The 21,648-nt window shown below is 42.6% G+C and overlaps 2 protein-coding genes across 4 annotated transcripts; both read left to right on the top strand.

Annotated features, from left to right (window-relative positions):
* The first annotated feature begins 1,989 nt into the window (after positions 1–1,989).
* On the top strand, positions 1,990–6,040 carry LOC120791383 (muscle-specific beta 1 integrin binding protein). 3 transcript variants are annotated; one of them, XM_040129826.1, is made up of 8 exons: positions 1,990–2,205; positions 3,160–3,250; positions 3,872–3,920; positions 4,198–4,372; positions 5,088–5,159; positions 5,280–5,386; positions 5,556–5,641; positions 5,793–6,040. In XM_040129826.1, the coding sequence occupies exons 1-7, from the start codon at positions 2,180–2,182 to the stop codon at positions 5,639–5,641; spliced, it is 606 nt and encodes a 201-aa protein (XP_039985760.1). In that variant the 5' UTR covers positions 1,990–2,179; the 3' UTR covers positions 5,793–6,040. The 3 variants fall into 3 exon arrangements, with proteins under 3 accessions (XP_039985760.1, XP_039985759.1, XP_039985762.1); XM_040129825.1 differs by having other exon boundaries at positions 1,994–2,205; positions 5,790–5,870; XM_040129828.1 differs by lacking the exons at positions 1,990–2,205; positions 3,872–3,920 and having other exon boundaries at positions 5,790–5,870.
* Positions 6,041–11,585: 5,545 nt separating this feature from the next.
* Positions 11,586–16,115, top strand: loxl5a (lysyl oxidase-like 5a). The gene is made up of 7 exons (XM_040129036.1): positions 11,586–12,603; positions 13,441–13,549; positions 14,236–14,373; positions 15,142–15,298; positions 15,527–15,622; positions 15,792–15,907; positions 16,001–16,115. Exons 1-7 carry the CDS (start codon positions 11,586–11,588, stop codon positions 16,005–16,007), a joined length of 1,641 nt encoding a protein of 546 aa, XP_039984970.1. The 3' UTR covers positions 16,008–16,115.
* The last annotated feature ends 5,533 nt before the right edge of the window (positions 16,116–21,648 follow it).

Raw genomic sequence — 21,648 nt, 5'->3', positions numbered from 1 at the left:
GGGGCTCACCACTTATCAGTGAGTCGGCTGGTTTACCAATCTGAGTAAAGTTACCAACGTCCTAGGGTTTCACTGTGGTGGAGACTGGAGTCCATCTGTTCAAAAAGATGTCCATTTCCATTCGTAAACTCGCCGCCATGTTTTCCATCACACATACTTGTCTGAGCCTTTCCCTGCATTGAGTCCTGTGTGTTTTGTGTGTACAATCCAAAACAGAAACTAATGTGTGAAAAGCAACACAGAGTTTGTGGTCTTGATCATGTTATTTCAAAACAATTCTAACTGGCCCATTTTCTTAGCATTCTCAATATTGTAACTACAGAGTTGATAAAAATGCAATCAATTTCTGCATTATAGCGGCATTACAGAAAAAAATCGGGAACCATTGATGTGCAATCATTCTTACCTGTAATCGAATAAAAATGTCTCTGTTCCACATTCCTCTAAACAGTGTACAGCGATCTTGAACTAGAGTATACACGGTCATTTAATCTTTTTATAGAATACCAGAAACATGTCCACGGTTCTGTTGTGTATGCTGTAATTTCCTTTTTCCAAAAATACTCTTTTTAAGTAGTGTACAGTTGCCCAAAACTTATTAAGCTACCTGTTGGACTCATTACGCTTGAGTGGCTTCTTAAATGTTGATGTCCAGCAGAAAGTCCTCAGTGAGGATGCCACGCCTCCTGCTGAACGAGGACAGGGATGTGCTTGAGGACATGTTACTTTTAATGCTGTCTTTTCTGTGTAAAGTCACCACCTCAGGAGATGTCCAACCTGCCTGGACAGGGCTGTAATCATGTCTGACCTTAGACTGCACGAAGCCCAGATACGTTTCTCTCTTTTCCTGGATTAAGGGAGTCCAGTGACATCACCAGGTTAAGGTCGTCACCAGTCACCCCTCACACCCTTCTCCATTACATACTAATGCTGACGGGGAGAGAGGCCCTGACTGTTGATCCCCGCGACCACGGACGGCTTTGACAGGATTCACATTGCGCGTGGACACAGACACACAAATGGAGACATCCATGTCGCACACACAGACTGGGAAGGAAAGCAAGGCTTTGAAAAGGGGCAGCACTTAAAGAAGACACTGTACAGAAGGTGGTTTAGATCAAGCCCGTCACTGTGTATGACCCACAATGTAGACTGATTCCCTTTAAAGTTTGGCCTCTGCTTGCTGACTCACACTGCCCTGACACTCCTGACACACTTTACCTAACACATCAAAGAGTATCTAGGATGTGAGAATATTCATTGAAAGTGTGTGCTTGTCAGTGTGAAATTATAAAGGACTACTCACTTTAAGATGCTTAATAGCTGTTGTTTAGTGACGACTAAAATATAACCTTGCTAGAGCTAATAATATCCTTCCAAAATACAGTATATGACCAGTTCATAAAATGTTACACACACGCACGCACACACACACACACAACTGCATAGTATGGGATTATATAATAGAGCATAATGTAGTGTGGAATGGAAAATAATGAAATGTACCAATATAGTATAACGAATAACATGATATAGAGTCTAATATAGAAATACAGCGTCGTTTATACATGTATTAACTTTATTATAGACAGTTGACCTAAATAATATCTGGTAATTTCAAGTGTTTCCTAACTGATTATTATAGTGCTTCTAACAGAAATGCTGGAAAACACCAGAACGAACAGATGAAGCTGTTATTTCAGTGTATCTCTGCGGTAGTTTCCCACAGCAGCTGGATCCTCAGGCGGAACACCTGCCGACCCTCCGTCTCCGCGGCGCACGGCAGCGGCTGCGGACACATATGGTAACGTGTGAAAGCCCGCGGGCTGCGATTGGCTGGCGCCCGGAGCTCTTGCGGGATCCGATTGGCTGCCGCCTGGAGGGGGGGGGCACGTAGCACGAGAGCCGCGAGAGAGCGGCAGCACGTCAGACCACGAGGACGGCCCGTGCCTGCGTGTGCGGTGACGTAGCAGCACGCCAGTTGGGTATAAATGGCAGTGTCTCTCTGCTGCAGTCAATGGAGCCGTAGATAGACGAAGAGAAGCGCGGCAATTTAAACATTTGTAACTCCGAAGAGTTTAAATTCTGGGATTTTAATCCCCGATTTTTGGTTAAAAGTACTCTAGAGGTCTGCTTCTTCAGCTGACATTGAGCAGCACTGTCGAGAAGTGACGAAAAGATGAAATACATTATAGGAATTGGCGGGTAAGTCTGTTTTATATTATATATACTATTATTTTTTTTTTTTTACCCAACAGCCAGTTGTTTGCTAATGTTTCAAATATTTGCTAACCTCTGAAACTGTCTATAATACTACAATGTTATCGTTTCTAAACCGACGGATGGTCGAGTGGAGTTACGCGGTTTACAGTTGACTCAAAAGATCTTGTGTTAGCGTCGCGTTGTTGTTGTTGTTCCTACAGGTGTCTTAAGTCAAACTAGTGGTTTGGGGTAAAGTTATTAATCTATTCAATGGTGCCTCGCTTCTGGTCGAGGGTTTTTGTTCCTTTTGGCCACATGCGTTATCGTCTGCCCGCCAGAAAGTTTCAGGGCCGGACTGAAGACCGGTTTAAAGTCGTGCGTCCGGTGCGACTGATTTGTTGTTCTGAATCGAGCGGGACATTTGAAAATTCACCGCGAGACCCGGTTCGAAAGCGGAGGGGAGCGTTAACATTAGCGCTGCCCCGAACCCAAAACAGTCTAATGTTATCATCAGCATTTACATATAAAACTTTTTTAAATGATGAAGTGAGACAAGTTTCTCGCAATCCCTTTCAACAAGCACGTGTGCTGCGTTGAAAACAACCGCAAACGTGCTTATTATTCAGCTGCATTTGTCCACTACAACGGTGCAACCAACCAATCACACATTACACACCAACCGTTTCTTACTTTTAACCGTGTGTTTTATTCAACCGGATTTTAGTTAAATGTGACTTTATGTCATATGTACCAAAAATAACTAACTAAAGATAAAATGTAAACAAAGGGCGCCACATAACTTCTGGCGGAGAGTTTGCACAGCTGCTTTCTTTCAAATCAAAATTATTTAGCTTTAAAAAAATAATAGTAGCTGGCATAGATTTGTTTATGTGTATTTTATTCACTCGTTTCATTCAACTCATTGGCCTTTTTTTTTTTTTTTTTTTTTTTTAACAGAGTCACTAATGGTGGCAAAACAACCCTGACCAATGAGTTGATCAAGACTTTGCCCAATTGCTGTGTTGTGCACCAAGATGACTTTTTCAAGGTGAGTGTTAGCAGGTAGATGATTAGAGCTTTATTTTTGTTATATCTTGTCTTCCCTTTTCTTTTGCATGCATGACCATTGAAGGTAAAGAAGTTAGTGGGTGCTGCCATGAGTAACATCCCATCCCCCCCACACTCTGTTCTCCGCTGTAGATATGGAAATGGTTTTGACGTGTATGCAGAGTAGTTTCTTTTAGCAGAAGATTCCTAGTTGACTCTTCTTACTGCTTATTACTGTCATATTTCTCCTCCCCTGTATCTTTCGAATTTCCCAGCAATTTTCCTTATGCACAGATTTTTGTAATAGACGTGCCTTAAATCAAATAACTTTGCATTACTTCACCCTTTACCTCTCCTTATTTCTTAATTTTATCCATCTTCTCCTTAAGCACATTCTCACATAGTTTTTAGCCTTTCCCTCTATTTTCTTCCCAATTTTATCAGAGAAGTGTACTTTTGTAAATTGCTAGCTTTATTTTGTGCATGACCTTTGTTGTGTGCCTTTTCCTTCTTCGTGTGTGTGTGTTTGGACTCATTTGGCTGTACTCTGGCATGAGTGGGATCTGTAAGTGTTGAGAGCTGTGAGGTTGCAGCAATGTTTTATTGGTGACTATTATTTCAGAAACCTGATCAGATAGAAGTCGGGGATGACGGCTTTAAACAATGGGATGGTAAGACTTCACTGAGGACTGCCAATGACTCATTGTTTACCTATTTTCGGATACCTGTCCCTTTTTTATAATTTAAAATACCCCACCCTCCAAGATTACATACATTATAGACTTTTAACAAGCCCACCATAATATCAACATTAAACTGATAATAACATCCAATAACTTGGAGAAACAACAAACACATTCCCGATATTTTACATTCTTTGCTTGTGTTCGTTCTAAGCGTCTATCTGTCCTTTCTGGCGTCTTCCTTTCTATCAATCTTGCTCTACAGTGATCACAGCTTTGGATATGGAGGCCATGACCAACACAGTAAAGGGCTGGATCGAGAACCCTGTGAAGTTTGCCCGTTCTCATGGTGTGGCTCTGTCCTCTGCCTCTGATGTGGCCAACGCCGACAAGCAGATTCACATCCTGATTGTGGAGGGCTTCCTGCTCTACAACTGCCGGTAAGTTGTTTTGGGTTTTGATTTAAATTCACATGGTTTAACATGTGCTAGCTTGGAGGAACTCCTTATGGCTTATTTTCTAGATTTTTTTTTTTTTTTTTTTTTAACTGAGTGAAGAATGCTGAAGTTTCTCTCTTGGTTGCACTGTCCCGAACAACTGACCTGCATGGGTCTGTAATTTTGATTAAATATATCATCCAGTTTCATTAATAAGAAATGTGGTTAGTTTTTTCACACATGCATAGTTGGACCTTGTGTCTATTTGCATAATTAATTCTGTCGAAGATCAAGTTGTTTGGGTGGGGTGTTTTTTCTGGAAATGAATAAGGTGTCTCACTTAGTCACGTTAACACCGCCTAATGTTCTGAGAAATTCATGACAAACACTTGTTGGTCGCTGGTATTTCTGTAGCGTCACGTGGTAATGTAGCACGCTTGCCATTGGTACATGTGTACGGACCCCTGCATGTAGACTTGGGCGGGTCCTGCGCTTAGAGATAAGGGGTTCAGCAGGAGGAGGCTCTCTGAGTTGCCCTTAAAGCTGGGTGCTGGGTGATTGGTACTCAATGTGCAAGGGATGAATGTTGAACACGCTGCAGAGATATAGATAAGACAGTAAGAACTGTTGTATAACTATACCCCTTTACTCTGGTTTGGTTGAAGACACATGTCATCGCTTTTGACCTTGTTCATCACCTTGTGCGCCTCCTCTCTAGGCCCCTGCTGGATGTTTTCGACAAGTGCTATTACATCACGATTCCCTATGAAGAGTGCAAGAGAAGGCGAAGGTGAGTGAATTCAAAAAGATTTGGTTATATTTCATTACACGTGTGTTTTTCATGATCACTGCCTTCGGTTTCCTGTCATGGAAAGTGTAATTTTCTCTAACTGTGTGTTATTATTTTCAGTACAAGGCAGTACACCGTCCCCGACCCTCCCGGCCTGTTTGATGGCCATGTGTGGCCCATGTACCTGAAGCACAGGAAAGACATGGAGGACACTGGCTTGAATATTGGTATGTTGCAGCTGTGGTGCTTTATCGACTTGGTTTTGTCGGATCAGTGTGTCCTTTTTGAAGTCCAACTTTGTAATTTCCTCATTTTTTTTCTTTGGGAAATACTGTAATGGGTTGGTTCAGAAAGATCCTAAGGGTTTCTTGTCTGATCACTTCTTGTACATTGCAGAGTACCTGGATGGTTTGAAATCTAAAGAGGAGATCTACAACCAGGTGTATGAGGACATTCAGAACAACCTTCTCAATCGTTTATAGGTGAGAAGCCAGGTTTATTTTTTCTTAGAATTAAAAAAATCATATAGTTGAGAATTTTAAAAGATACAATTTATTCGTAAGAAGTTGTTAGTGTTCAACCTTGTCTAACGCTTTTTTTTTTTTTTTTTTTTTTCTCTGTTTCTTACAGCAGCAAGACTCATCTCCATCCCTGTACAGAATTTGTAAATAGCCCCTTGGATTTTTTTTTTTTTTTTTTTTTTTGTACATAGAACGAAGCAATGTTAAGTTATCATTGTCTTTTTATCATCTTCAGATGATCAATATTTTTGTTTTTTCCTTAAAAGGTGATGTTATCTTAAACCACTGACTTGTACTGGATCATTTGTCTGCCAGTTGCATTCTCCTACAAATAAATGTATTGGATGCTGTTAAGATACAGTACACGAAGCATTAGTGTCTTTGTTACCCACATCAAATATTAGCAGCTGATGTGAATTTTATTATCTTAGTTAAACTGAGTTGCGTGGTCACTTTATCTGACTTCATTAAGCCAGACTAGGGTTTTATTGCCTTTTTATAATAACACTGTGTCCCACATGTACAGTTGTAGCAGGTGGTTAGTCATGAATGAATTCATTTCATTTTACAAACAGGCAAAATAATACATTGTGTCTTCTAGTATACCTAGCTATACAATTACATCAATTATTTTGCCTTCAAATGAATAATTGCAGTGTACCTAGCTGAAAGAATTCAATTCTCATGTCAGACCTGGAAACAGGAGCAGTATTTTCCTAACCTGGGTGTCAGGACCCCCAACATTTCTGTCACAAAACTGGTTTTTATTTCTGAGGGGTTTTCTCTTTTTTTGAGGATGGTTTAACTGAAGCAAAATCTGTTCTATCAAGGACTACAGATTAAGAAAGTGGGTCAGTTTCATATGGAGCTCCTACACATGACCTACCTGGTGTGAAATTTAGCCTAAAGTCATTTTCTGGGTATCTGGATTACAGTATATAAACAATTCCATATGAACTATATCCAGGCTGAGCCAATTTTGCATCTATTTTAGAAACGGGAAAGGCTCTATGGGTCTTTTCAACTCTAGTTCTGAAATAGCTGCCCTCACTTGCTACAAGCAAATGCCCAAGGAGGTCATAGACTAACCACAAGATTTAGGCTATTAGCGCTGGATTTACAGCACATGAGGACCAAGGCACGTGCTGATATCACTTATGTTCCCACGCATACAAATAGGCCAGAATAATATCTCATTTCCCCTGAGGGAGTACGTCATACTGTATCCCGTTTGAACTACAGCTTATCGCACCACAGCTAAATAAAGGACAGGTCAGGTAGCTGCATGTATTTTAAGGGTCTTCATTTCCAAAGTTGGAGTCCAGTAATACTTTAATTAAAGGAACAAAGGAGCATTTGTACGACAAAGTCAGTCTAGGCTTTGTGTGTTTGCATAGTTGTTAGACTCCTCAGGGACGCGACTGCGCAGTCAGAGCAGGAGTGAGCAGGGTCATTTTGAGTCCTCGTACAGGGAAGCTGAAGTTGGAAATGATTAAACAGCAACATCTTACTTTAGGAACCCTTTCAGTCCGGTCGGGCTTGAGGTGCATCTCATTTGATTATATGATTAAAGTATGAACACACTTTTCCTTTCATTTAGAGTTGAAATGTAATCTGTCATGAGCGTGTCATGTGGAAATGGAGTGACAAGGTGGTTGCTGTGACGCTCTAACAGGTGGACGTCGACTAAACCACACTGGCCTGGACTCCCGGTGCTAAAAATGACAGCAGTGTGTGCCATGACTGTGAAACCACACTCAGGTGGATCTGTTCACCAAGGACAAACATAAACCGGAGAACACACAGAATGCAAAAATAATATTTCTGTATATTGTCATCTAATGCATGTTTCACCACAGGCCAACGGCTGAGTGTTAAACAGTGGCTTTATTATGCCAAGCTGCTTTACAGTACAGGGGAACCTCCAGGAAAACAAATCCAGTCTAGACATTTTCCTGGACAAACCTGACATCATTACTCACTTCCCCTCAGCAGTGTCGGCATGTCTGAAGTCCGTAATATTAGGTACCCAAATTCTGCCCGAGAGCAGAGCGTAACACTGAGGATGTAGGCTATTTTCTGTTTTTATGATGTTAGTGCATAGCTGATCCTTTGTACACAGCATTTGTGCGCACATACAGAACATTGCAGCGCAGGTGCGCATGTCAGGAGTCATCCCGTTCTTGCTTTTGTGTCTCTCAAATACCTTTTTGGAATAGGGTGCTATGATGGATGGCTTTCATCACATGGTCACAATGAGGAAAATATGTGTACAAAGTGTATCAGTACCGTAAAGGTCTCCCTTGTTTCATAAGCTTTAAACCACGTCTCGATTAACTTTTGTTTGTTTGTTTATGTCCAGATGCTGTTTCCAAGGTCAAGAATAAACCTCAAATTGTGGGTTTTACAAAAAAGTGTCTGATCAGATTTTAAGTGTAGGCTATCAATAAATGAGTAGGTCTGGCCTTTGTTTTGGATTGGATTGGATTCAATGTGCGTCATTACCTACTTGGAAAAACTCATTCAGTGCAGTAGCATGTAAACTCAAGTTTACTGTCAACATGTTCACATTCACACAGAGTGTAGGAATGTAACTAAATGCATTTAAAGTATTGTACTGAAGTATAACTCTGAGGTAACTGTACTTTACTTGCGTTCTTCCATTATATGCCACTTTATACCTCTGGTCTGCTACATTTCAGAGGGCAATATTGTACTTTTTTACTTCACTACATTTACCTGACAGCGATAATCAGTAGTTGCTGTGCAGATGAGGCACACACACACACTTAGAATTGACTTTACAGTGAAGCAGAGGGAGACCATATGTGTCCAGAAGTTAAACTTTAATTTAAAAATTTCTGGATTTTCAATGGGGAAGAGGGAGCTGATTTCTTTTTCTAATTTTAAGGTTTTTTTTATGGCTGAAGAAGAATTTCGATCTTTTACTTTTTACCTAAGTAAAACTACCAGTTGGGAAATGGCCCATGTTGGTGTTAAATTTATTATATATATTATTGAATTCTTGTTACTGACGCATTGACATGTAAGCAGCATTTTAATGTTGCCGCTCGTTGGAGCTGCAGCTCAGTTTAACTTTACTTCTATTTTACAAACCGATGTTGTATAAATGTAGTGGAGTAAAAAGAACAATATCTGCCTTTTATGCTATAAAGAAGCATAAAATAAAAATGCTAAATGTTACTTTCCAAACTGGATTTCCACGCGTCTGCCAAGTAACACTGAGCAGAAGTTAGAGTTGAGTGCCTTGCTCAAGAGACTATATTACAGGTATCTGCTTATGGTGACTTAGGGTGACCTTTCCTTCACTTTTCCTTCCAAAGTTCCAGGTTAATCTGGTTATTATGGCAACAGACGAACGGATCCCTTGTAAAAATCCTGCCTCTTTAAACTCAAAGAAACTTTAATGGAAACTAAAGCCAGCGTTCACTGATGGTGTCGGATACCACATGTGGGAGCGCTAGTGCCGGGAGAAGTCGCGGCTTAAATCGTGTGTGTCAACAAGTTAGGGGACGGGGGGGGGGGGTCACTGGCCGGGAGAACTTACGTGCCCACACAGCAAGAGACCACCTGACACGCCGGAGGAATGACACCCATCCGGGTGCAGCCTGCCCGAGCCAACCGGACCTGGACCCCGTGAGTGTATCCCACGACTTACACACGCACATACACACGCCCCCCCCCGACTCCAGTTTCTCACACTCACTTGTGGATTTATACTCACACAGATTGCTGAAAGGCTCCGAGTGCCTGCCGAGGTGTGCGGGTATATTTAGCGGGGGCGTAGGGGCCAGTGGTTCCGTCAGTGTCGGTGCTGGAGCAGATACAGGAGGTTTTGTACAGTCCGACCCCCTCTAATCCTCAGTGCGCTGGCCGTCTCCATCGCCATGCACTCGGGACTGGCACCACGTCACCTGCTACGGGTCCGCATATGACAAAGGAGGGCAAAGGCGAAGGCCTCTCCCCTACTTCGGGGCCGTTGCCATCCTGTGCGTTACGCATACAAACACAATTAAATGCACCACAAAAGCCTTATAAACTACCTGTGACTGTCATCTGTTGAATGCAATTTTTCTGGGCTTTGTTCTGGTACTATACACGTGTGATGCAGGATCCCTCCAGGCCTGGAAAATCCTCGAAAGAGTGCAGATTGTGGGAGACTATAATAAGGCGTTAAAAGTATTTCAAAAAGAATAGACTTCAGCGGAAGCATTTGATTTTGTTTTCAGTATTTCTCAGCCACCTGAGCCTCTTTCTGTCCAAGTTGACCCGCACTCGAAATCCCGCTTGAAAACAGCACTTTGGCAATGTAAATTATGGTTTACAAGCCTGTTATTCAACAAGCTCATAAAGTATCGAATGAGGCTTACTTCAGCCAAATGCCATGCCTTGGCTAAAAACATGACGGTACTTTCAACAGAGGCAATATATTTCAAAGAAAGCGAGTGTCTGAATGTCTCCTATCATTGGATTTGGTGTCAAAGTGTGTGTGGAAGCTGTGGTGATGAGCCACGGCATCTTCATCGTGGCGGTGTCTTTGCTGAACCCAGAGTGGGTGCTGACCAGATCAGGTTACTCTGTCCAACTGAATGAAGGGCATGAAGCACACACTGCTGAGATGCAAACCGTTTTCAGACACATTTCGAATTATTCCGTCCTGTAAATGGATGGTGGGAAGTTAAACTCGGAACATACCGTAGGGTGTGAAGTGCTCTGTAATGTGTATCTAGCATTTACATTATATTACTCATACAAATACTGAAATATCTTTTCCGTAGTTACGGGCTATAAATATCGAATTGACCCGACCTGGGAGATAGGATAGATCCATACTGGGTGTTGTATTTCTTAAATACACACTGAAGAACTTACATGGGTTTGGATGCTTTGACAAGTGTTTTGACCCCGACGTGAGATTCATGAACAGGAGTTCGTTTGAACTACAGCAAGAGGTTTATCTTGATCCCGATTTTCGGCGCAGAACTTTCCAGTCGCTTCGTCTTCGTCTTTATCTTCATTCATGTCCAAAGCTGGGGGGGAAAAAAAAAACAAAAAACTGGACGTGACGCAAAAGTCACGAGATTAAAATAGCTTTGAGCCGCGCACCAGCAGAGACCTGATAGTCCGCGAGGATCCACCGCCATCATGTGGTGAAGAGGGCGACCTGGCCTCTGTGTGGGGATTGAGCAGACCGAATACAGTCCAGTGCGGCACTCAAGACTCCCAATACCACCGATCCCTATTGCATCCACAAGTACAAGGAAATCAAAGTCCCTCCGGGACCTTCAGTGGCTTTTCGGGTTCCGGACTCCACTTTGAGAAGCTCTGCCTGCGCGTTTCCAGTGTGGTTCAGTGATGCGCTTTCAGTTTATGCAGCAGCAGCAGAAGTGCACCGCCTGCACCCGGCTGCATAATAGCCTTGTCCCCTGAATGCTCATTGTGATGGCTGAGTCCAATGAGCCCGTGCGTCATGACGCACAGAGTTTAATGTGAAACTTTCGGAAAATGTTTAAAACTTCGCACGGCAGCGGGGAGGCTGAAGCACTCCTTCTCAACTCGAAGTCGCGTTTAGCCTGTTAGTAACTCGGCTTCTACTGTGAAGCCCACACAGTTAAAACTGTGCTGGAACGGTTCAGTTGCGACGGGAGGGAGACCGAGCGCCGCTCCTTGCTGTGGATGGGTGGATAAAGAGACTAACTCACGTTACACTGGACACTGGAAGACGTCTCACACCAAACCCCCGACGGTGATGCTGTGCGCAACTGCGTGACGGAGTCAGGTGCGCTGAAAAAACACCACCTCATCACACATGTCCAGCTCAAATGTTCGTCGTTAATGTCTCAGTGCTGGAAATCTTCAGACAGAGACACCATCCCACCGCACCATGGCGAAATTTGCGTTTGTATTACTTTTCCTACTTGATGTTCTGGTGTGTTTGGCTACCGGTCAGCAACAGTTGCGCGCACGCGGCGGACCGTGGAGACACCGGATTCAGTGGGAGAATAACGGTCAACTGTACAGTTTACTGAGCACGGGGACTCAATATCGCTCCCCCGCGCAGACTAGAAGACGCACCCAGCTTTTACTCACAACTAACGACAGTTTTAACCGAGTGAACCCTCCTGTTGCTCCCAGTAGATCCACCACAATCAGATCTGGACCCCTCCAAGACGCGGCCGGGGTTCACTCTCAGCGAAACGACCTCAGTCAAATGGATGCATCCGTTCTTGGTGCTGATGCGGGTCGGTATCTGCTCGCCTCGGGACGTCCAGGTACACCCATTCAGTCCCCACCGCGCACGGCCTTTACCGGCCAGGCCGTGGCTTTGGGATACCGTTCGCACCACGCTCCGTCAAATGTCAGCGCCGACACTCTCACCGCCAACCAGGAGTTCTCCGGCAGCGGAGTCCCGCGAGGTGGCCGGAGCACAGCTGGAGAAAACGCTGGTGCTCAACAGGCCGTTGCCCCCCCGGGAAGATCGCCGGACCTTACGCACGGCCGAGGCGGCCGGATAAGATCTTCGAACCTGGAATCAACTGCCCGGTCACCTGCCACATCCGGATGGGTGACCCTGGCTGAGGATGGCGGGAATGCACGTGGCATCCCTCAGCAAAGCAGTGCGGGTGGTGCTCGCGGTGCGCACAGGGCGCACTCGCTGACCAGAGTCACACCGGAGTCAAATGTCTCTCCCACAGCGCTGTTCAGCAACGCCGTGGAAATACACGTTCCTCGTTCAAGGCCGGATACAACACGGACTACAGACATGGGTGACCCACGAGATCCCCACAGTATTCATCACAGGAACTCGGTTTTCTATGATGTTTACCCACCAGACCGCAGAAACAGGATCGCTGCGCGTCCTCCACCGGGAACCGGCTATGGCACCAGATTCTTCCACAATGGTGAGGCAGGCAGATAAGGCAGAGACATACAAGTGTATGAAAGGTAGCCAGCACGAGACACACCATTTGATGTGATATCAAAATATATCTCATAACCGATAAGACCCCAAAACCCTCTAAAGTCAGAATAATCAGCAAGTCTAACCTATTTTGGGGAAGCACTGAGTGGAGCTATGCTGAGGCACAGACGCCCCATGCTCATTTTCGAGTTCAAAATGCACCCCCCCCCAACACCACCACCAATCCCCATTTTTAAACGCTTTTTTAATGAGAGATGGAGTTAATGGCCCCTTATGACAAAAGTAATATCTCCCATACAGGAGAAATTACTTTTGTCTGAGCAAAGTTAAAATTAAACGGTTGGACTGAGAGCGAGTCATTAGTCGTTAACCAGCAGGGATGGAGAGATGATCTCTACAGTATAAAGCATCCAGACTTCTTTAAATCTTCTGCTCAAGTAGGCAGACTATGCTGCAAGTATTTGATATCGAATGCAGTCAGGTATAGAAAAAAAAATACAATGACTTGTTTAACATGATGCCCTCATAGTTCAATGAAATGACAACATAAACAATGCAGTTGTTTTTATCAGTTCAACGTGTCCTATTTTCTGTATCTGTAGACAGAGATAGATCTTTTACTGAACAGTATAGATACAGGTAAGATTCACACATCTCTGTTGATTATTCCCCGTCATTATGTTTCATGCCCCAACTTCCTCGGAACCGTTTAGTGCAGAAACTGGTAGTTGATGCCCATGTGTTTGTAGCTGAGTCCTAGTCACATATCAGTGATTCAGAGTTATAGGTTGATCGATTTTTTTTTTTTTTTTTGCAGGTCTCCCAGACTTGGTTCCTGACCCCTATTACATCCAAACTGCCTCTTACATCCAGAGAGTACAGATGTATGCACTTCGCTGTGCTGCTGAAGAGAACTGTCTATCCAGGTGCACCTCTTCATCTGACATTACACTGCATTCATCTGTTAATTACCTGATTTGTTATTAATTCATGATTTCTATAGGTAACATTTAATGATTTTCACTGTGTCCTCGTGGTATGACTGACATTTTCAGATGCAGCGTCTCTGTTCTGTGTAATGAATGCTACTTTTAGACACAAAAATCAATGGCGTTTGCATGTATAAACAAAAAAAAAAACATCTAGAATTCCTTTGAGGTTGCCACATTAGGAAGTGTGTTGGCCTCCGTCCCGTTTGGAGGCTACAGCTGAGTGACAGAGTGGCTGGACACAAACCTGGCAACCGCCCGAGATTCTCTCCTCTGATCTGAGCAGCCACTTTGCCAAGTAAAATAAGCTCTGAAATGAAAGGCAAAGGATTCCTGAGGTGAATGCAAAAACCTGTGAGGCAAGACCAGAAACCACCTCTGTCACTTTGACAGTGGATCACCATTTGTCTGACGGTCAGTGAGGGACGAGAAGGAGTTCAGGGAGAAGTGAAGTCTATACTGTATGGATAATGTGATCTAACGATGCCACGAACAGAGAGGTGATACGTGTCAACCCCGGCTGTGCACTCAGTGGCTCATGTTTACAAAGTGTCATTTCAGCTCACAGTGACGACGCTCGAGGTCATCTTGGCTCATTCCTTTCCTGTTTCCTTTTCCTTCAGGTCTGCGTATCATCCAGGTGTGAGGGACCTCGACTACAGAGTCCTGCTGCGGTTCCCACAGCGAGTGAAGAACCAGGGAACAGCGGACTTCCTCCCAGTGAAGCCCAGACACGAGTGGGAATGGCACAGCTGCCACCAGTGGGTTCACTTACTGACATACTGTAAATATAAACACACTACCCAATCCCTGCTCTGTCGTGTAGACATTGCCTTTTGACCTGCCAGATTCTACTGAATCAAAAGTTTTAAAAAGTCTTTAAAGTAAGTTAATGGTAGGAAATGATCATTTAAAATATTCCAATGTTACCTTTACTTGTTACTTTTATTATTTCCTTAGGGTCTCCCTTAACTGCCCACACGTGGAGATGTAGTCCACCCTGTGCCCTCACAGATGAGAATAAAACGACAAAATTAAAGTGACAGTGCCGTTGAAGGGACCACAACAGTGCAAAGCATTTACACCCAACAGTGAAAATACAACACAGTATCCCTTAAGACTGCAGCCTTACATGGCCATTTTCGTAGGATAACTCTTCAACCCCAGATTTAAGCCTGGGTTTGGTCCTGAAGAGGAGCAGGGTCACTCCAGCAAAGAATGGAAGAATTTTAGAAGAGAACACATTTCTGAAGTATATTGCTGAAGAACTCATCCTCTATTTGACAGGTATCTATGTACCTGTCAAGTAGCCGTGTTTTGTGAAAGTTTAAGGTTGTTTAGTTCCTTTTTTTAGTGACTGTACAAACCTAATTCAGGATAGAAAGTGACTCATACGAGATGACATATCTTGCCTTATTAATACCTATAATCATTTTGGTCAATGAACCATCAATATGAGCAGACCAAGATGACAAAAGAATGTAGTTGCGGGGCAGCTGTCATTTGGATCTGTCTCCCTCTCTCTCCAGGCATTACCACAGTATGGAGGCCTTTAGTAACTATGACCTGCTGGACATCGCCACTGGACAGAAGGTGGCTGAGGGACACAAGGCCAGTTTCTGTCTGGAGGACACGTCATGTGACCCTGGAATACGACGGCGCTTCGCCTGCACCGCTCACACACAGGTTGGTCTGCACTGTCTGTGATTTATTCATTTTTCCATTGATCAGTCCATCCATGATTTTTTATGAGTTCATCAGCTATTTTTATGCTTGTTCGTTTTTTTCACGTTTTTTTTTAATATAACTGAGCGATTCATTAGTGCATTTTTATGTCACTGACAAACACAGACGGACTCTCTCCGTAAACCAACAGAGATGTAATAATGTACAGTAAGTCTGCATTTTTCTCAGGGGCTCGGTCCTGGCTGCTACGATACGTATCACGCAAACATCGACTGCCAGTGGATTGACATCACTGATGTACCACCTGGAAACTACATACTCAAGGTACGGGGTGTAAATGCACTTTATGAATAGGACATGATAAATAAAAGAAATGGTCAATCGGATAAGAGACAATAATAAATCAGATTAATAATTAACTTAACTATGTTTTCATATAACTGGAAACAAATGAAATATTGACATTTCAAACCTATTTCTGCTTTTTTTTTAGGTGACAGTGAATCCCTCTCAGCTGGTCCAGGAGTCGGATTTCTCCAACAACGAGGTCCGCTGCGACATCAGGTACACAGGAGTCCACGTCCAGGCAAGAAACTGCAGGATCACTGTGTAAGTAAAAGACTAAACGTTCTCAACCCTTGAGAGAGAGATGAGAAACACAAATAAAAGCTCATCACTGACGTCTACTCTTTGTTTTGACAGAAGCTGACCTGACTGAAGAACAAAATTTTCCCACAGAATTACATATTTAATACCTTCTTGTTGCTCTCAGTGTGCAGTTGCTACTCTGTTGCGCAGCTGTTTCACAATTAAATGTTTACTATTATCCTAAATTTGTCTGTTTGTATTTATGACATATAATATATTGTAGCTGCAGCCATGTTGTCTTTTTTGGTAAGAATATTAATTTTTACAGGGTTTTTAGGCAGTGCAAGACTTCAGGACCTTGAGGAAAACATGGTAGCAGAATTCTCAAACCTTAAAAAAACAAGACTAAAATTCTTTTATTTGTACAGTATGACTGAATTGGTGCCGTTTGAAGGAAACTGCAGTATGGTGCTCTTCTCCCCTGAAATGTAACAGCATTTTGTCATTGACATTAAAGTTCCTCTGTGTAGTAACTACCAAATTTGTATTGTGAAATTTTAATAAGTGCTTTTACAATGTAGAAAAAACAAATAATGTAAAGTATGTATTTATAGCAATATGATATGTTTGATTTTGTGCATGTCTTTGTAGATTACCCCAGCAGAGGGTCAATGGCAATCCATAGTTTGTTCTTTTTCAGTCCAGTGAAAGGATTTTGAATGCTTGAAAGTTTATCTACATTTTATAATAAAGTTTATATATATATACCAATCAAGTTTGTTTTTAATGTTTGGAAACAAAAGCCCCATTGAGGACAGATGCCTTACTTTTTTTCTCTCGACCACCTGGTGATCGAAACATAGGTTTAAATAATCACAAGTGATGAAACCATTTGAACAAATATTTAACAACATTAAGTCATTCCACTGCCCTCTCACCGTTAACAGCCTGTCTATTAAAAATAACCTGAGCTGAGGGCCATGGCAGTGTGGAGTGGTACATTTCTTAAATGCTTTTGGAATAACACACCTTGGAGAAATATTTGAAAAAGATTCCAGTTTGCGTGTTTATGTCTCTTGGAAATAGCAGCAAAGGACAAATAGCTTCACACCAAGAGCCTGTTGTTGCGTGTTTGTCATGTTGTGTTACGGCAGATGAGTGACTGGGAAAACATTTATTCACCTGGTAGTGACTCCATATGAGGTGTCTGGGAATGTCTCGCTCTGTTTACACTTTGCCAGCAGATTCATTAGGGACGCTGTGTGAGTGGTGCGTTGAAATATATAAATAATCACCACAACTTTTTTTTTTTTTTAACACAAAATGCAATGTGTTTGTGCTATCCAGCACAAACACATTGCCTCATAGTCTTCCAATGTTAGATATACTATACCACAGAAGAAAAAGATTTTGCTGTTTTTTGACTGTCTGGACTCTCATTGGTTACAGCACCACATTTCTCTTTCGCTGTACAAAGATGTCAAGTCAAATCATTCTGTGCGATCAAACGGATGAACTCCTCTAATGCGTCCCACAAAGTGAGGCTACAAAGACTGTCACGGTTGTCAAATTTAAACACAATAACTTGAGACAGTTTCTGCCTCAACAGCCTTGTCGTGGTCTTTGTGGGGTGGAAGATTTCAGCCACTTTCATGCAAAGCCTTGATGAAAAAGGAAACAGTCTGAGGATGTTTATGAGATGAATATGCAGACAGGTGGGAGCTGACGCCATGGAGTCTATTCTCTCTACTGCTCACTCTACACATAGGCACGACAACAATGCCACAGGGAGGAGGTCACCAACTCTCGACCCTCTTAGTGTGTCAATGCTAGTCTCCCCGTCTGTTTTTTGATAAAATTTGCTGCGGGTTTCTCGAATGCTGTTATTTGCCTGTTCGCTGTAAAGAGTTGTTGGTGTTGACCATCTGTTGTTTTTTTTTCTTTCTTTTATGAAGAAAGAAGAAGAATTGATGAGGTAGAAGTACAGAAGGATTATCAGCAAAATGTACTTAAAGTATAAAAGTAAAGATGCCCACTGTGACTGAAGTGTTATCATATATAACATTATTCGGTTATTAATACCGTAGGAAGCATTTTGCTGTTGTAGCTGGTTGAGGTGGAACTCAACTTTAACTGCAGTTTGTTTGTTTAGTCCAGTGGTTTTTAACCTCAGGTTTGGGCTCCTCCAAAGACTCACAAGATAAATCTGGGGAAATTAGAGATGAATGAAGGGACAGGCAAGAAGAAAAACCAAAGTTCTGACATACATTGGTATTCATGCTTTCAGAAGTTTCTCTAATCTTTGAATTTTTGTGAAATACTGGATAGTTTTATTAATTTAGGCCTTGAACAATTCAAGGAAATAATACGAGAAGTCCAGAGGAGAAATCTGTCTTTGCTGGAACGGCTGACAACTCATATACATTTGAAACATGATGAGGAGCTTTAAGTAGACACGTCTTCTGCAAGGGGCCACAAGCCAAAAAGGTTGTGAACCACTCGTTTAATCTTTAACAATGTGTGGTATTTTATAAGCCTATTACATGGTTGTTAGGGAAAACCTTAATCTCAAAAGTATTCAATGACTTTATCTTTTAGATAAATGTAAAAGTGGAATAAAAAGTATAATATTTCCCCTGAAATGTATTGAAGAAGAAGTATAAAGTATAATGTACTCAGTTACTTCCGATCACTACACTGATAAAGGTACATGGATGCAAAAGATGAAAAAGTATCGGAAGTGAAATTCAAATCTCAGTGCACCACATGCTGTATATCCACATCACACTGGGCTTGAACCCATTTTACAAATCCCCAGATTTCACTCATCCTCTTATCCAAACATGGCCTCTCTGTCGAGCCCGCACCATCTTTGGTCAGAGAGCCCTCAGGGCGACCCCCCTGATGTGAATTTGAGTGTGACAGAGGGTCAGAAGAGAGCCTGCTCCGCCGCTCCAGGTGCTGTTTGCTCAGGGCAGGACGACGTGCTAAGCCTGCAGGGAGTGCGGGATGGACAGAGCTGCCGGTCGCCCCTGCCTGCCCCTTGCTGGAGATGGCGAGGAGGAGAGAAATTCCACAGATCCGCAGACGGCCAGGAAAACCTGACTGCGAACTGCTGACATCAGCAGCACCACGGCTAAACCGTCCTTATCATGGGCTGAGTGTCTGTGAGGCTGTGCCCAGAAGGCCTGACTGTCTGAAACGCCCAGTCAACAAGTGCCAGAGCCAACAGGCTAGACTGCAGTGACACATGATGGTGTTCAGTTTGTTCCTTGTACAGACACAAACGGCCAATAGTGACCACTTTAGCCTTCACACTTCTGATATTTCATATTTACATATCCAGCACACACAGAGCAACATTGGTATTTATTCTGAGTCATGTTTCTGGCCACCTGATGAATTTAAGTCCAATATTTGTCCTTTTTTTTTTTAGCTCTGTTTTGCTCTCCACCAACCGATGAGGAAAATATCTGTCTCTTTAGCTGCCAAATCCTCTACTGTGTTCACCAGCGAGTAACTAACTTAGTCTGTCGCATTACTGTACATCAAATGAAAATTTGTGGACATCTTTTGAGTCATAAACCTTGTGACTACAATTCAAAATTTACTCCTGTGCGTTTGAAGAGAGTTTGAAGCGAGTTTGGTCACATGATATGAATTCATCATGATGCACCTGCAGAAGAGTCTGCAGGGCTGCAAAATGTTAATCAACCTCTGAAACATTATGCCAGTGTTCATATGAATCAACATCCATCAGAGCTGACAGATTGGTATGAACTCATCAGTTCCGTGAGAGGATACGTAACAATACAATCAACGTTTGTCAGTCATGACTAAACAGCCACTGATGTGAACTCTTGCCGTTAATCATCCAATCAGGCAGGGAATGATCTTCCAGTGTTGAGCGTTCATCTGAGTTTTATTTTCAGGTGACAAGAACAGATTGGAAAGCTGTTTTTTTCCCCCCCACAGAGCTGATTCAGTTCTGTAGCAGCTGTTCAGAACTAAATACAAGTGTTAAATTAACTCTGGTGTATATACATTTGCACATAAATAACCGCTGACATACTGAAGTGTTGACTTTGAACGCTTCCCCGCTGTGCGTGCAAAGTCTAGAATATGAGCTCGCATCATTAGTGAACTGATTTGACGCCACCCCGGTGCTAACGTTCTGTTTCTATGTCTGGATATATGGTCTGTGTTAACTTTTTAGAGAACTGTTTGTTTATAGCAAAGAGAAGAAGCTATTTGTGTGAGCACAGTGGAAACGACTGAATATTTTTCTCTCCTCCTGGTATTACATGGCCGAGCATCTGCCATCTGACATCCTGAAAGAGGAAATGATGTTTACCTGGTCAGGATGAGGACTCCCTGAGTCTGACCACATCACTACAGATTTAACAGCTTTCCCTGTTTGAAATAGAAGAATATGTGCCTAACGACCCCTGCGCTCTCTCTCCTGGATCTGCTGAGTAAATATTAAAACGCTCAACAGGCTGTCTAAGTGAATGCATGCTGTTATTAATCCTGTTATTGTATTATTCTTGGGCCGGGAAGTGGGATTGGGCAGGGTGGTGGTCCGGATGAGGCTGCAAACAGGGGAGAAGGGTGAAGAGAAGGGTGATGGGGGTGGACAGGTTATTCAACTGAAAGCCTCCAGTTATTTTTGGCCTGAATTCGGTTCTAAATGCACGTATTGTTTTATGTTTTTTTTACACATGAGTGACCGACAAAGTTAAGGGCTCTCCTTTCGTACCAAACATGTTCATCTGTCAGGTTTCGTGAGGAGGATTCTTTATGGCTCCAGACACATGCATTTAAAAACACACGTACACATACAGTACATGCAGACATGCGGGAGCAGACATGACACTCTCGGTGTCTCCTGTAACAGAAAATGTTGCTCTACTGTGAAAACAAGAGGAACGTACATGTGCAGTGGTTGTTATAAGACTGAACAAACATGTTGGCAGGCTAGAGTCTAGTTTTTTGAAAAATTGGCATAAGAGGATGAACCTTGTTCTCACAGTTTACTATATAATGTACAGTAAACCTGAATACAAGCACTACAAGGCACAAGTATGCAGGGTTAGCAATTCCTTTGAGGCTTATCACAAGGATATTTCACTCATCAGAAGATACAAAGCATGGTATTTTGACAGCGCCTAACAAAAAAAGCTTGGGTAATGAAATTTTAAATCCTCCAAAGACAATACCAAAGATATACATAAATACACAAAAAAGGTGTATATAAAAGTAAAAGAGAGATGCAGATATAAGCACAAAGAGGTGTGTTTTTGTGTGTGTGAATGAAACGATGCTCCTTTTTCTCCTGACAGCCCTCTGACAGTTCTCAGACACGGATTGGATCCAGAGTGTTCCCTCTCTGATGTACCATGAGTAGCTATTAAGTTTTTAAAAATCGAATACTGCGATTTACAAAACAGTCCCAGCTCACATTCCTACATCCTAGCTTTTTCTGGAGGTTTTCACCATCATATGATAATCATCATTGGATGGAGTCTGTTGTCATGGAGATAGATCTGATCTTAATTTGTTTGCTATTTCCACGGTCATGGATGAACTTGACTGTTTACCAGTGGCAGAGGAAGTGCTCAGATTTTTTACTTAAATTAAAGTACAAATACCACAGTGTACGAATACTCTGTTACAAGTAAAAGGCCAGTATTGACATTTTACTCAAGTAAGTATTCGCATCAAAACATACCAAGAGTACCAGTAGTAAAAGTACTCATTAT

The sequence above is a fragment of the Xiphias gladius genome, chromosome 6 (assembly GCF_016859285.1).
Source record: "Xiphias gladius isolate SHS-SW01 ecotype Sanya breed wild chromosome 6, ASM1685928v1, whole genome shotgun sequence".
Taxonomy (NCBI): Eukaryota; Metazoa; Chordata; class Actinopteri; order Istiophoriformes; family Xiphiidae; genus Xiphias; species Xiphias gladius.
Note: the sequence above shows the minus strand (reverse complement) of the source record. Positions and strands in the feature narration are given on the sequence as shown.